General features: G+C 34.0%; 1 protein-coding gene across 1 annotated transcript; it reads left to right on the top strand.

Annotated features, from left to right (window-relative positions):
- Positions 1 to 5,354: 5,354 nt before the first annotated feature.
- LOC141623776 (uncharacterized) lies at positions 5,355 to 15,556 on the top strand. Its single transcript, XM_074439927.1, has 15 exons — positions 5,355 to 5,735; positions 5,975 to 6,139; positions 6,241 to 6,352; positions 6,468 to 6,623; positions 7,517 to 7,621; positions 8,555 to 8,638; positions 8,704 to 8,819; positions 13,386 to 13,487; positions 13,574 to 13,687; positions 13,783 to 13,839; positions 13,946 to 14,012; positions 14,299 to 14,352; positions 14,452 to 14,526; positions 14,599 to 14,634; positions 15,066 to 15,556. The coding sequence occupies exons 2-15, from the start codon at positions 6,120 to 6,122 to the stop codon at positions 15,189 to 15,191; spliced, it is 1,224 nt and encodes a 407-aa protein (XP_074296028.1). The 5' UTR covers positions 5,355 to 5,735; positions 5,975 to 6,119; the 3' UTR covers positions 15,192 to 15,556.
- Positions 15,557 to 15,830: the final 274 nt, after the last annotated feature.

Raw genomic sequence — 15,830 nt, 5'->3', positions numbered from 1 at the left:
CTCGATAAAAGACCTCTCTCATAAAAGAAATTATCATTTTATTATCATTTTTTTTAGATTTTTCCTTGAACACAATTAGTGTAATATCAATAACTTAATGAGATACCGTTCTCTCTAATTATCGGTGAAAAAAATAAGTTGTGCATTTAAGGAAGGTCTAACTCTTGAAGTGATGACCTCCGAAAAAAGTCACAAATAGGATTATACATCAAGTTGTACCATAAGCATGTATAACCAAAGTATAAGAATCCGAGCTTATATGTATATTTTCTGAGCTAATTTAAAGTTCTTAATGTACCATCTCCTATTGTAACAGTGTAACATTGTGTGAAATTTGTGAAGTGGATGCATATATAATACATAAAAACTTTACAAAATCTCATATAAGACGGTCTCTTCAGTAGGTCTCCTGAGAGACGGTCTCTCATTAACTTAGGAGAGACGACCCATTTAGATAGCAAATAGTATCAAATCCTTACAATGAGTATACAGGTGAATTTTTTTTCAAAAAAGGAAAATATCTTCCTAAAACCATATCTCACGTTTTATGCAACTTAAAATCAGAAAGTTTTCTACTCTCTTCTTAAAATTAATTTCTCTCTCTACCATTAAAACATAAGAAATTGGAATAGTGTACGTAGTCTCTATAAAAGATTGTCTAAAAAACAACTCTTAATAATACTCAAAAGCCATTGTTACCCACTTGCAGTTTTGAGGAGTTTATATTGTATAATGAGGTGATAACAATCGTTGAGCTAAGTATTCGGGTGATAAGCAAAGCATTCAATGAAAGTTTCATTTACTATAACTATATGGTGTTTTGCGTATGGAAAACTAACTTAATTTACAAATTACTAAATTATATTCCATTAAAAAATTTATCTATAAATTTGAAAAGTGAAAACTTAAAGGATAAAACTTTAAAATAATTTGTAATTATCCTCTTATTCTAACAAATTGTGATTCCTGTTCCTAGAATCCTTAAGTAAACGTACTTCTTAATCTTATATAAAATTAATAAGATAATTTTTTGAAAAGAAAGAAACTTTATTGAAAGGTGTTCAAATTAATAAGATAGGAAGATTTATACGGAGTACCTTATTTGAGTAATTGAAATACAACTTTTACGTATAATTCAAAATGATATTAAAAGGTATAAACAATTAGAGGAAGGACAAATTTGAAACCCGTGCAACGCACGGGCACAAAATCTAGTTTATCTTATATATATATATACTCCCTCCCATCCACTCTTTTCTTCCTCTTTGAAGTGGGCACGAAGATTAAGGGTGGGAGTATAATATTGATAAAGTTATGAGTAGGGTTTGGTAATTGGAGAGATGTATGAATAATTAGGATTAAATATTAATAAAAGAGATATGTGGGGTTTGGTTATTGGAGAGAGGTAGGAATAATTAGAATTAAATATTAATAAATGATATGGTGGGGTTTGATGAGTGGAAAGAGGTTGGAGTATAATATTAATAAAAACTTTCTCAAAAAGGAAAGAGGAAGAAAACCTGAATAATCCATTTTAGGAAATAGGGAAGAAAAGAGTGGATGAGAGGGAGTATAAAACTGGGTTGAAACTATAGGTGGCAAATAATGACATGACACGACACGAAAACACGACACGAAATTAACTGGTTTGGGTTGAGACTTAATTACCCATTTATGTAAGTGGGTCGACACGAACACGACACGATATTTAATTGGGTTGGGTTAGGGTTGACCTCTCTAAACACGAACTCGACACGAATGACCTGTTTACTAAATTAATCCTAATTTTTCTTGATCCTCCATCACATAAATATACTTAAACTTTCAAAATATGGACGTGACACGAAAACACGACACGAACCCGACACGAAATTAACGGGTTAGGGTTGAGGCCTTATGACCCATTTATGTAAATGGGTCGACACGAACACGACACGAGATTTAATTGGGTCGGGTTTGGGTTGGAGGGATTGTGACCCGGTTATATGTGACACGAACACGAACCCGACACGACCCGATCTATTTGCCAGGTCTAGTTGAAACGCTGTGGATGCGCCACGTGTCGTATTCAACCTTAATTACAGTCATTAATTACAGCTAATCGTTAATAGGAACATAATAAATGCTGTATAAATCTCAGCAAAGCATTAATTATAGTTTACTAAATATTATTATAAAATTACATTATATAATTAAGGTGATTTGATTATAAATTTTAAAAAAAAAAATTTAAAAAAAATCTAAAATGTAAATCATTACGTTCATTGTGAAAATTGCTTTCAATTGAGTATAATTTCCATTATATTTATTGAAATATTTTTATATGTATAGATAATTAAAGTGAGTTTATCAAAATACTTTACATTTACGTAAAAAACAATTTTGAGAAAGTTATAAAAGCTATTGAATTTATTAAAAACAAAACTTAAAGATAACTATTAAGAGGTAAGTTTTTATAATGTGGGGATGAAAAATTATATTGCGACAAATTAAATGCATATGAGATTTTGAGAGGGTTTAAATAGTGTGATAACGAGTATGTATGTACAAAGGAATCACGAGTGCATTTTAATAATCAAAACAAAAGTAATGATTATTAAGTACAATAGTGTTATAAATGACATGAAAAAATAGAAAACATATTATATTTTTCTTTAATATCTTCAATTAAATATGTATACGTCAAGTATAAAACATTGATTATCGCTAACTAAATATTAGTTTTAGTTAAATATTTTATATGTTAACTTTTAAATACTTTGAAGGTTAACCTCAAAAAATAATCTCTGAAAAAGTTTAACCAAGGTAAAATTAATCTTAGCATGATTATATATAATTATTTAAAAAAAAACGGTTTAAATTTCTTATAAATATATGTTTCACCATAATAGCACAACACGTGCAAGACACAACCAAAATAGTTGAGTGTGAACCTTATATGTTTGATACATAAACTAGTTTTGTGACCCGTGAAATTCACGGGTTGTTCTGTTTCTACTGTAATACTTTAGTGATTTAATACAATAACATACTACGATAAATTCAATTTACGGTTTTCATGTTTTAAGGGCTGTATAAATTCAATTAGTATTTTATACAACAGTTTATCAGAAATTAAAATTTCATACATTAGATATATTAAGATACCCCTATCAAAACTAAAGTAACTCAATGCAAGCTAAAATAAATTAATAATATAAGTATTCATATAATCAAATTAAACAAAACTATATTATCAAACAAAGATCCCCAAAGATAGAGCACCCTCACAAATTAGATATCAAAATTTCATCAACAATTCTGAAAATAACATAAAACACACAATTAGAAATGTTATGACAAAACTAACATTTCACACCCCCATAAAATTGAAGCTAATACAATAATAAATTGCGGAACTAAATTTTAAAGCAGCAACAACTTAAACAACAGTTGGATCATTATTGCCGAATACTCAGTAGGTCTCATGAGAGACCGTCCCCCACTAATTTAGTGGGAAACATAATAGGGAAAAAAGAAATTCAGTGGGTCCCTCATCCCATCATGTGAGAGGTCTCTCAATAACGCTATTGAGAGACCGTTTCTCCGAAGTTTTTGTGATATTTCAAAATATATATAATAAATGCTCAAAAAATTATTAATCATCCACGATTCCACGTTGATGTCATCAATCTTTATGTAAAATATAGTTGTTTAAGCAATCTTAGTATTTCACTTCTCCTTATAATCTTCTTTCTTCAATAAATCATACCTATTAAAAAAAAGTAACACAATAATAGTGGAATTTGTTTTATGCAATATTATCGTTATTAACTTAGTTTCACCTTAAGTAATGAAAAAAAGAGGGAATGACAATCAAATCGTAGAGATGTAAGTATATTTACCTTGGAATAGCTTAACATAATAAATAATCTTGATAGCACCTAAATGAGAACAAAACAAACACATACGCGAAATTGAAAATGTGATGAACACTTCATAACCCAATGAAACTTCCAATAAAAAAAATAAAAAAAAAATTAGTTAATAATATCGGTGACACATACCATTCTACTAACAATAAAGATAAGAATTTTTTTTTCTTACAAATTTTGCCTTCCATAAAAAATATATAAACAATTGAGGATGCATTTTATGGCTATTAAATATTATTTTTTCATTATTATCAAATTTAATATAGGTATAAATAAAGATCAAGTTCATAACTTTTGAGCATCCATTTTTCATTATTATGAAGTTTAATATAAACATAAATATGGGAAAATGAGAAATGGTATGTAAAAGGTTTGCATTATTATTATTATTATTATTATTATTATTATTATTATTATTATTAATTTTTTTTTCTTACAAACTCCACTTTGCATGAAAGTCGTTTAAAAAGTTATCTTGTATATGTAATTAAAATATGACATATTGATGATTATAGATATTTTGGTTTTCCTTTTAATTATATTTATAAATTTGTAGATATTAGTAGCTTTATAATCCAAATTATTAGATTTTTTATTTACTACATATCAGACCTTTTAGCTACTATATTTATGGTTAAGGAGGAGTTAGATGAACAAATTGAATGATTTAAATGATGAGACTAAATTCTTAATTTATTTTTATAATTTAAATCATGATCTTATGGTTCCACACAAAAAAAATATTACTAAACCTTATAATGAATTTTAATAAATTTATTAAAGTAGCCTTAATATTAACAATATAAATTAATAGAATTTAATTATGATAATCCTACATGGCAAAAAAATTAAACGTAATGCACGCGTGGCTTTTTCTTCGCCTATGTGGCTTTGTCTACTTGACCTTTTAAGGTTACCCTTTTAATATAATTTTATAGACATCACATGTTATACATAAAAGATTACAAAATGCACAAAATTATATTCACGTCCTTGACAAATATTAATTGATTGGAACACGTATCGTGAAATAATCTAATTTAAGAACTTAATGTTGATTATTGCATTATTCGAATGAATTTTATTTTAATTAATGATATTTGATTAGTCACAAATTGTTTATAAAACGTTAATCTGACATAACCAACTATCACTTATTAGCTATAATTAAAATTGTATATATTTTATTTTAAAACGTTAAAGTTAAACCTAAAAAATTAAGTTTTGAGATAGATTAATTTATTTTTATGTATAAGTAAAATATAAATGTCATATATGAATTAAGACGGATTTTCTTCAATTATAATAACAAAATTTTAAAACAGGGCGCGCGAAGCGCGGGATGCCACCTAGTAAAATATAAAGACGTGTCCCGTGTCTTACATTTGGATATCCGAAACATTTGGTTTGAATATGGATATCAGGTTTCAAGAATTTCTAATATGACTTTGAATCGGATGTGATCTGTGCCCTCACGGCCTCACCTATGTGAGCGTATTCGTTTGGGCTACCTAGGTTACCGCCGGAATGTAAGACCATAGTCAAGATCTCAAGGTTGGAAAGACCTCAATTCCATCGCTTTTCTATTGAATTCCAAATAATTCTAAAGGTTGAACTGTACTTGATTGATTGTTTGTTTCCTCAACCGAAATCTCAACTGCTGGTGTGCCAAAAATAAGGAAGATAAATAAGTGTGAACCATCTCACCCCAAACTTATTTGCCCAGCAAAGCTTATAAATTAATTCTCTCGGTCGTATAATTTTAGGGTTTTGACTGAATAACCCCCTTTCTTTCCGTTTCCAATTTCTTCTTTTCAAAAGGTACTACTATCATTCTTTCTACTTTTCCTACTTTTCAATAATTTAGTGCCTGTGTTGGTTGATTAACGTGATTCATTTTAGATTCTCATTTTTACATATTTTTTGTACGCCTTTTCGGAATTATAGTAGCTGTTTGCGAGACGGTGTAACCGTGTAATTGTAATTGTTAACTGTGTTTAGGGGTAGCTGATTTTGATGAAATTATAGTTGTTCATTCCTGAATATTGCAACTGATGCAGGCATATATGATGATGGCCGTCAAGTTGTTTCCTCATCTCTCAATATTCCAGAGATCTTAAGTTTGATGAGCATGTTGAGCACCCATCTCTCGGAGGCTCAGGACTTGTACATTTTCTGTTCCGCCGTCTGCGCCTTCTATTAAAAATGAAAAGTATTTTACGGAGGTTGATTTTCACTTTGATCTTTCTAGTTGAATTTTTCGTACCCCGTTTAATTTATTAAGTTGATCTCTGCTGAACGAAATTTTCCTTGCCCTTGGCTACAGTGGGCACATGAGAAAACCAAATGAAATGATGAAGCTTATTTTGACTACATTTGTTGGAATCGTGTTTGGATTCTTTTTGGGGGTATCTTTTCCTACACTTTCAATGACAAAGGTACATGATGATTCAACTTAAAAGTTAAAACTGATCACGAACTAGCTTCCATTCATCAGTTATAATATCTTAGAATAAAGTCATGGTACTAATTGAGAATGCTTACTTTTGACAGATAAATTTCCCGTCTCCTTTACTCCCTCAAATTGATCTTACTTACATTGAAGACAAGTATTCTGGCATTTCAACCCAAGCCCTATTGAATGTCTGGTCTACATTGAAAGGGAGAACAGTTGTGCCCTCAGAGGGCCAGATATTAAATGTCACCAAGGTAGGCACCCTCTTTTATATGTCTTTAACTATGCTTAAATTGCTAAAATGTACTTGGGTGAGACAAAGCCTAAAATTTTTCCCAGTCTTCCAGATTTTGGGAGAACTTTTTCTTCCCTAGTGGCAGTGATAGTATCATGAACTCGCTGGTCCATTCTATGATTTTCGCAACAATGAATTTGGGAGAACTTTTTCTTCCCTAGTGGCACTTACTACAACAACAACAACATTACCCCAATGCGTTAACGGCTCCCGCAAATTGCGAGGCAATGGGGTCGGTTGTACGCAATCTTACCCTTCTGTTTCTAAATGACCCAAGATGAAAATTGTGCCGATAATATTGGGGTTGGTTGGGGGGAGTGACACTCCGTTTTAAAATTTAAAGCGATACATGATTATGGTCAAACAAGTATCTTGACATGCGATACTGTTGCTTAGTGAAGTGTCGAAGTAACATAGATTAATCATCAACATAATCTTTTAAAGACTAAATTTGACAATGTCAAGTTGATTTATTTTGCTTTTATCTCAGGTTTACGACATAATCATGTTTCGTCCATTTGATTGGTTGGATCCAAAGTTTGTGTGTCTACTTTGCCCATCTTTTGTGACGTGTTTGTGTATCAATTGTGTTGTACTAGTTGACCAAATCCTGTTCTCTTAGTCTTATTTTTGTGTTACGCTTCAGTTAGTTTTGCAATGAGCTAGTCTTTGCTATTTGTTCCATTTATCTATATTCTGTGTCATATTTCTATGTTATAGTTTTAAGCTTCTGGTTACTTCTTAAGGCTTCAGGTAATTTTCAAAGTTGAAGTTCTGTGGTAACCAAAGGCAACATGAGTATAACCATCATTGTCAGCTAGTGCCATCATTAACATTGTAGGTGATACACAGGTTTGGGCACCAACAAATCCCCGGGGTGCTGAGCTATTACCACCAGGAATTGTTGTATCTGAAACCGATTTCTTTGTTCGTAGACTTTGGGGTTTGCCTGAAGAGGTGTACTTTCTATCTGGAGTTATTGGATTTGCTTTTTGCTTAGTAATAGCAGTTTGGCTAACTAGTTTATTGCCGGATGATTTTGTTTGGAATTAGATTCCTGTATTGTATGTTGCCTTTGTTAAGAAAATGCATGGTATTAAATCTAGGCTGCAACTCCACATTGCGACCGCTTTGTAAAGGTTGTGAAGGTTACCATGACTGTATTTTGAAGTGCATTGGCTGTATTTATTATGCAACCACCAAAAAATCTAAGCACGATGACCAATTTGAGATTATGGATTGAATCAATTATGTAATTCCGTGAAAAAAATGCATTTTCTATAGATAAGCTCGTCATTATGGCTCATCTTGATGGTGTGGTAAAGATGGCTGGAACCTATATCAGAATACCAATCAAAATTTTATGAAATAATATAGTTTGTTTGATCTAAGAATATGTTGCATCTTTTAGTTTGCTCTGAATGTTTTACCATTATCATCTCATACTTGCATGTTTAAGCATTGCTACCATTGCAAATCCAGTTATGTGAAGTTGTTGACAAACGTAGGGTTCTAACACATAAGTGACGCTCAGAATTACAGTGTAGCAGATCACTTTTTACAAGACAAGGTGGAAGAGTGACTAGTAGGGGACCATAATTGAATACTGTTTTTTGTATTAAAAATTTGCTGGAGTTCAGCGTTTGCATTCGTCACAAGAGGTGTATTCAATTATGCTCCATTGCACGTCAACCCTATCTCTCCCCTTCCTTCAATATCTTGTTTCTACTGAAAAAAATTATTAGTGCAATTGTTCTTTGCAATCAAGCAAACCACATACATAAGATGCATACTTCTAAGGCAAGGAAATGCTAATTTATGGGACGGCATTTACATAGTAGATTAAATGTTTTTTTTTAATCAAGGTGTATGACGTATTAATGTTCGCAGGACTTGACTGTCAAACCCAAATATCTAGTTACCTTCACAGTTGGTTTTGATCAGAGAGCCACTATTGATGCATGTGTCAAGAAGGTTAGGCTGTTTCGCTGTATGACTTGTTTTATATCAAATTTCCTTTGCTGATATTGATGTCACAGTTTTCAGAGAACTTTACCATTGTCCTCTTTCATTATGATGGTCGGACAACTGAGTGGGATGAGTTCGAGTGGTCAAAGCGAGCTATCCATGTCAGTGCTCGTAAACAAACCAAGTGGTGAGCAACTACAGAGCTATCTTTATTCTCATTTTTTTTGCATTCAGTGAAGTACTGAAGTGCTTGTCATTAGCTTTATGATATGGCGTCACAAGGTGTGTAGCGTTAGTAAGAGAATATAACATTATCTCACAAGGGTTATCTGCTGGCATGTTTCTCATCCGTTTTTGGGATTTGCTTATGAAGGAGTTGGAAATGCTTCCTTTCACCAAATGTTGAGATGGGATTTTGGTATTATCTGATTCAAGTTTTGCTTCCGAAGTGGAAACTACAGAAATAGGATTGCTGAATATTGTGCGTTTGGAGGGTAATGGATTGGGGTTGGGGGTGGGGGGTCATCTTGTTAATGACCTTAGACAGTTCTATTGCCCTTAGACCTAGAGCGGAAATTTGGGAGGAACTTAGTGGTGACATTTTTCTACCGAAGTGGATAATTGGGGCTGTTTTCAAAGTTGTACGATATGTTGGAGAAGGACACGGCTTTATTATGCCGTTAAGAGTTGTGCAATAGTTTGATTCTTATATCCAAGAGATTATGTGATATACTGTTGATTAATGGACGGTTTACGTTATTAAGTGTTGGTCGTTGAAGGGTGTCTTCATGCTTGATCGTTTTATATAACCATTTGGGTTTTAGTTTGAGCTCTAAGGCCTTGCTCTGAGCATTTCCCTTTGGTCATCCACTCATGTCCAGTGAAGTGAGGTCCTAACCCTTCATGATAAGTAAATATGTTGATCACTCATCATGATTTTTCTAAGAGGGTTAGCGAGTGGTCGAATACTTGTGCAGTGGCCAAAGTGGCGTCATTTTTGTTTGTGAAGAAATTTAAGTATATTAAGGAGCAACTGAAGGCGTTGAACAAAGAAATCTTTGGGTTTACACGAACTACAAGATGTCAGGTCCTAAATGAACTTTAACTTGTTGATAGGTAGTTCAATGAGGGGGATCTAAATGAGGATTTGAAACAAAGAAGGTTCTATTTTTACAGAAGTGTCCAATATATTCTACCAAAGGAGAAGCGATCAAAATCAACATATGAAAGTGTTGTCTATCTAAGATGGTGATTACATTTCTTAAATTGGTTATCGAAGTCAGAAATATGCATTGGCAGATTTTATCATGAAGGTGGAGTGCAACAATGGTAATGTACACACTCAAGAAACAAGTTGCAGAACAATGCATAGATAGATCCATGATCAATGATCTCTTGTGGTCCAATCCCAGCGCAGCAAGAGGTTAGAGAGACCTTCGAAGAAGATACAGGACATGATGTCCAGTGTGAAGAAGAATAAGATAGTGGGTCTATATGGGTTTCATTCGAATGGAGTTATCCTCAATGTGTTTAAGTTATGATTTCAATAATAGTCCCCGAGGATAGGGCAATCAAAACTAAAGTTTTTTGTCCTATAAGTTTCCTCACAAGTGCAGGTATAATTGTTTATCAGATGTTGAAGGTCATATAAGTGTTGTTCCATCTATTACGATGTTTTCCTCGAAGAGTGCTTTAGTGCTTTCATCTGAGATTATTCTGATTGGTGGCTAATGTGATTTTCGATGAAATGAGAAGAGGGTTCTCGTCTTTCTTCAATGAACATGATTTTGAAAAGGCTTTTAGGGACAATGTTTTGAAAATGAATGGTTCTGGTATGTTACGGAGACATCGGATGAGGGGTTATCAAAAGCATATTAGTTGATGTTAAGGAACAGTTCTCTTCCTAAGGGGAAGGGGACTGAAGTTAGCTGAACCATTGTGAAGGGTCTTGTTATTGGTTGATGATGGGCTGAGTTGACGGATGGATAAAGCAAACAATTGTGGGGTCTTTTAGGGTATTACAGTAAGACGAGATGGCGTTCATGTTACCATCTGCACTTTCCGGATGATGCTATTTTTATTCCTATCAGTTGATATGGGAACTCTAAATTTGTGATATGGGAGCTCTAAAATTTGTTATGTCGATCTTGATTTGGCGTCTCTGATGAATGTTAGCAATGTGTGAGGTTGTTTGAAATAGTGTGGACAAGCTCTTCTTGTTGGCAGATGTAGACATCTTACAACACAATTGGTTGTAAATTACTGTATAAAGTGGCAACTTATTTAATTGGCTTACCTTCAAAAGAAAATCCAAATAGATTATCCTATTGGGAGCAAGAAATGGTAGGGTAAAGGTGAAACGGTTAGACCTTAGTTTAAAAAATCGTGCGCACTTAACCATAAGGATGAGTTACGCTTTCGTCAAAACGACGTGGAGCGCTTTAGATGCGTATCTAGGGTGTGTTTGGATTGCGGGATTTGAAGGGAAAAGAAAGAGAGGGGGAGTAGGGGATTTAAAATCCCTTGTTTGGATAGCAAATGAGGGTGAAGGGAAATGGAGGGGGAGAGATTTGGAAAGATCCAATTTCCCTCCTTCAAGCCTAATCAAAATCTCTCCACAATAGGCAAGATTTGGAGGGAAATTGTATCCAAACACCCACACTCCATTCCCCCTCCCCTTCCCTTCTCTCCCTTTCCCTTCCCTTCTTCCCCCTCCCCTCCCTTTCCCTCCATTTTTGCTATCCAAACACACCCTTAGACTTACTTCTGAGGGTATTACTTTGCAGTTTCCATTTTGACCCCTTGAAAGTCCAAATAAGGAGTATGATTAGACGAACAATTTTCACTTGTGAAAGAAATTGTCCTAAAAACAGTGCTCTTTAGCTGAGGTGGCTCCCACGCCTTCTAAAATCAAAGGATTAGCTTTGTGATATTAAGTCTCTATCTAAGATTTAATCTTGTCTAGTACACTATAAATGTATTTTTTACAATCTCCAAATGTGATTTTGGTAACCTTTAAAGCCTTTTTAACTCAGTTGATGTCAACTACCCAACAATAACATTGTTAATAGAGTGGAAAGGAATGAGGTTTTTGTTTAGCAGTTATAACATTCATACATCCGGTGCTTGTCTTTAGCGCTTAGTCATTTCTCATTCTTAAAGTGTCTGGCGGGGATTGCCGTATGGCTAGAAAGAATTATGGACGGGTGCAAAAAGAGATGACATAGCTAGGCCAAACCCGTATTCAACGCAACATAAAAGAATTATGTTATGAAATCTGCACCGGACACTAATTGACCCACTACTGCACTACTTCAGCGAAGATAGAGAGGTGGGCATGTACGAGAAAAGTAGTTTTAGTCTCCTATATGGAATGTGTAGTATTAATTTTGATGATTAGGCTCTATGTCTCAAAGCTCTTTATTTCACTTTTAAACTCCATGTGATTATATTTTTGGCCAATTCTCTGAGGATGTCTCCATACTGTATCCTCATTCTGGGAATAGGTAACTTATGTCTCAAAATGTGAGTCATGGTGGGTCCATCACTTGAATATGTGCACATGTTGTATAACATAGAGCTTTTTGATTCCTTTTCTTGCTTTACGGTGCATCTGTTGCTTGGATGTGATATTCTTTGGATTTTAATTTTGAGTTTTAGTTTATCAGCTCTGAGGCCAAAATTCTTTATTGAGTCCATTAATGAAGGAGATTTGGGGAGCAAAGGCCCCCTAATGTCCATGTTGGACTTTGGTTTTGTAACGGATTAATCCTTGTGGAGTTTTGCGGGGTAAACTTATATGATACTTATCCTATTGTTCGTGTAATGTGTTGGAAAGGAGTTATAATGTGGATCACATTCTTTTTCTTTTTTGTGGACTTGATTTTCCTATATAGACGAGGGCAATTGGAATTTGAGGGGATCAATGGGCATGTCCTAGTTCTTTGGTGTGCCTCTTTCAATTTAAATTTGTTTGGAATGTGGGGTAGAAGAAGTGACAATGCTAATGTGCAGACTTATAACTAAGGAATTTGGTCTACTTGGGCCTTGGGTGAATGAAACTAATGAAAGAGTGCTCTCACTTTTGAGATTATCTATAGCGACAATTATTTTTAAGATTTACTTTGGACCAAGGTAGCGGATTGTTTAAAGGGACCCCAATTACTTTCAGACAAATTATTCGAAAATGTTTGTTATTTTGTGTTAAAGTGCGATTGCGCTCTTATGATTTACTTTCCTTTCAATGGAACTTTCTATAAAAATCTCATGTTAAACAGATACTCCCCTATCAAACTGTACAGGTTAAAAATTTATCACTGTTTATTTTATAACATCGAATTTATCTTGGAACATTTGCTGTTTTATGTTTAATACTCAAATGCTTGACCATAAGTTATGGTCATAACGTCTTATTTGAAATGTTTTACTGGTTAAAGCTTAAAATACCATTTTCTTAAATATATTAGGAGTTTGACAGTTAACTGTGAATTAAGATGTCAAGTTCAGTCATGTTACTGTTGTGAATGAAGGAGCATATATGTAAGACTTCTGTTATGATAAATCCGTACCTGAGCATTTCCTTTTAGCTGATTGGGATGTAGAATTTGTTGTGTTAATTGGGTAAATTTTTCTCCCTTTCAAAATAATTTTCTTGATTATATCCAAAATCAAATAATTTAATAATAATGTTTTGATAATCGCAGACTCACTCTTTATATTATTACTTAGACTTTCCAATTTGGATATTACTCAGGTGGTATGCGAAAAGGTTTTTGCATCCTGATGTTGTGGCTGCTTATGATTACATATTTATATGGGATGAGGACCTTGGGGTTGAACACTTCAATGCAGAGGAGTGAGCTTTCTGAATTCCACATTCTTCTACACAAATAATTATTTGAGCAAGTTATTTAAATTGAGTTACTACTGACAATGCTATAGATATCTTAAATTGGTGAGAAAACATGGATTAGAGATTTCGCAGCCTGGCTTGGAGCCTGACAAAGGTCTAACATGGCAAATGACAAAGAGACGAGGTGATAGTGAGGTCCACAAGTAAGATTTGTGTAGCTTATATTCTTGGTTTTGCCTATGTTTCGACTGTCTAATCTGAACCTTTGCTATTTGTTATATTGCTGCTGCTTCTTTAGAATAACTGAAGAAAAGCCTGGATGGTGTCCTGATCCAGTGCTTCCACCCTGTGCTGCGTATGTAAAATTATCTAGACTGGACCTTTTATATGTATATATATCTATGTATATTTTTTTATGGTAGGGATTTTGACAAGATTCTAAACGTTGTTTTCGCATTCAGATTCATTGAAATTATGGCACCTGTATTTTCCAGAAGCGCCTGGCGCTGTGTTTGGCATATGCTTCAGGTATTTCTACGTTATGCTGTGGATTTTGTTGTCATTTACAACAAGAAGAGGGCCTATATCCCTAGTTAGTTTGGGGGTTTGTTAACATCATTCATTATTTGTTATGGTAAAATAATGATTGGGAAAAAGAACAATAGAAATATGGAAAAAAGGAAGGAAAACACGATAAATAGTTGCTATACAAAAGTTTAAATAATCAGGTATTATTTTATTCTACAAAAAATGACGTTAAGAAGCTTTTTCTTTGGTTGTATTCGAATCTAATATTGATGTGTCATATAATCAGAACGATTTGGTGCATGGATGGGGTCTGGACTTTGCGTTGCGGAAGTGTGTTGAGGTTTTGTAATATCCATCTGTTTTACTTTATGCAGTGCTCTTTTGTCGTGCATTTGACTAGAGCAAATTACTTGTGATTTGATTTCGACATTTTATACAGCCTGCACATGAGAAGATCGGAGTAATAGATTCTCAGTGGATAGTTCATCAATCTGTTCCATCACTTGGGAATCAGGTCAGTGAAATTCTACCTATTTGTTTCTAAACTTGTATTGTGAATCATTGCTAAAAACATCTCTTCGGACAGGGTAACTCCGAAAATGGCAGGGCTCCATGGGAAGGGGTAAGTTTCCTATTCTTTTCTTACTGAAGTGGGAAAGAGATGTCCTAATGCTCTTTCAATCTTTCAATTAGCCATATTATTTATCGGATGTGACATCAAATTGCAACGATAGAGTTTTCGAAGGTTGCCGAGCTGCATATTAAGGCAGTATTAACCTTATTTATAGAGCAACTACTGAGAACAGGCTGCAGCGACTGATCCTAAGATCATGGTATTAAATATTGAAGTCTTGATCTCGAGTTTTACTAGTGTGGACTGGTTTTGGTAATTGTGCCATAAATACTGCCACAAAACGCAGTCATAACCGTCAAAAATTTATCAAGTTGGTCATAACTCAAGTTTAATACCATGCCTGCTAAAACATAAATCTGTACAGTTTCCATCTTTTGAATCTAACTTGTGAATACTTAATCTATGCCCTCACTTTTCAGGTGAGGGAGAGGTGTAGAAGAGAATGGACTACATTCCAAGATCGCATGGCTAATGCTGAGCAAGCGTATTTCGAGTCACTTGGATTTTCTATCAATAACACGGCTCGGTATCCTACACAAATGTAGACTTTGGTTCCCTGCAGAAGTGCTATCTTCACTGTGATTTCCTTGTGAGTGGAATGGAATGGAATGGCTGTAGCAGCAATAGTGTATATCCACACCCAATGTGTTGGCATTTACTGCTCGACAATTCGACATAATATTGTTGAATGGAAGTAAAGAAGCAATCACATTGCATTTCAGTATTTGTAAATCTTCAAGTTATGTTCAGGGTGGAGGAGGAGGAGGAGGATGGGTTCATGAATGAATAGTTAAGTTATCCGGAATTAGGGATCCATTTTGGTGTAGGTTGATGAGGGATTCAGAATTTCAGCTCGTAATTAGATTGCTGTAATCTTTGTGGACGTATTTCTACCTAACTTTTCACTTCATCTGGTCCCTCCGTTATATTTGTTCGCGCTTCAAGCCCATAAATTTGATGGCGAGTGATGGGACGCAAGTAGCCTTATTAGCTGAAGATTTTAAAGTTTAGTGTCACGAAATCGGAATATGATCCCAAACCAGCTGTATATCCTCCCCAATTAAACTTGGACTGTACCATGTGTGGTTATAATCCTTAGTTAATATGGTTCGTTATCAAATGACTCGAATTGAAAACCTGTCCTTATCTACACCAAAGCCAAAGGATAATCGAATCTCAACAGA

This window comes from Silene latifolia, chromosome X (assembly GCF_048544455.1).
Source record: "Silene latifolia isolate original U9 population chromosome X, ASM4854445v1, whole genome shotgun sequence".
NCBI lineage: Eukaryota > Viridiplantae > Streptophyta > Magnoliopsida > Caryophyllales > Caryophyllaceae > Silene > Silene latifolia.
This window is presented reverse-complemented; position numbering and strand designations above follow the sequence as displayed.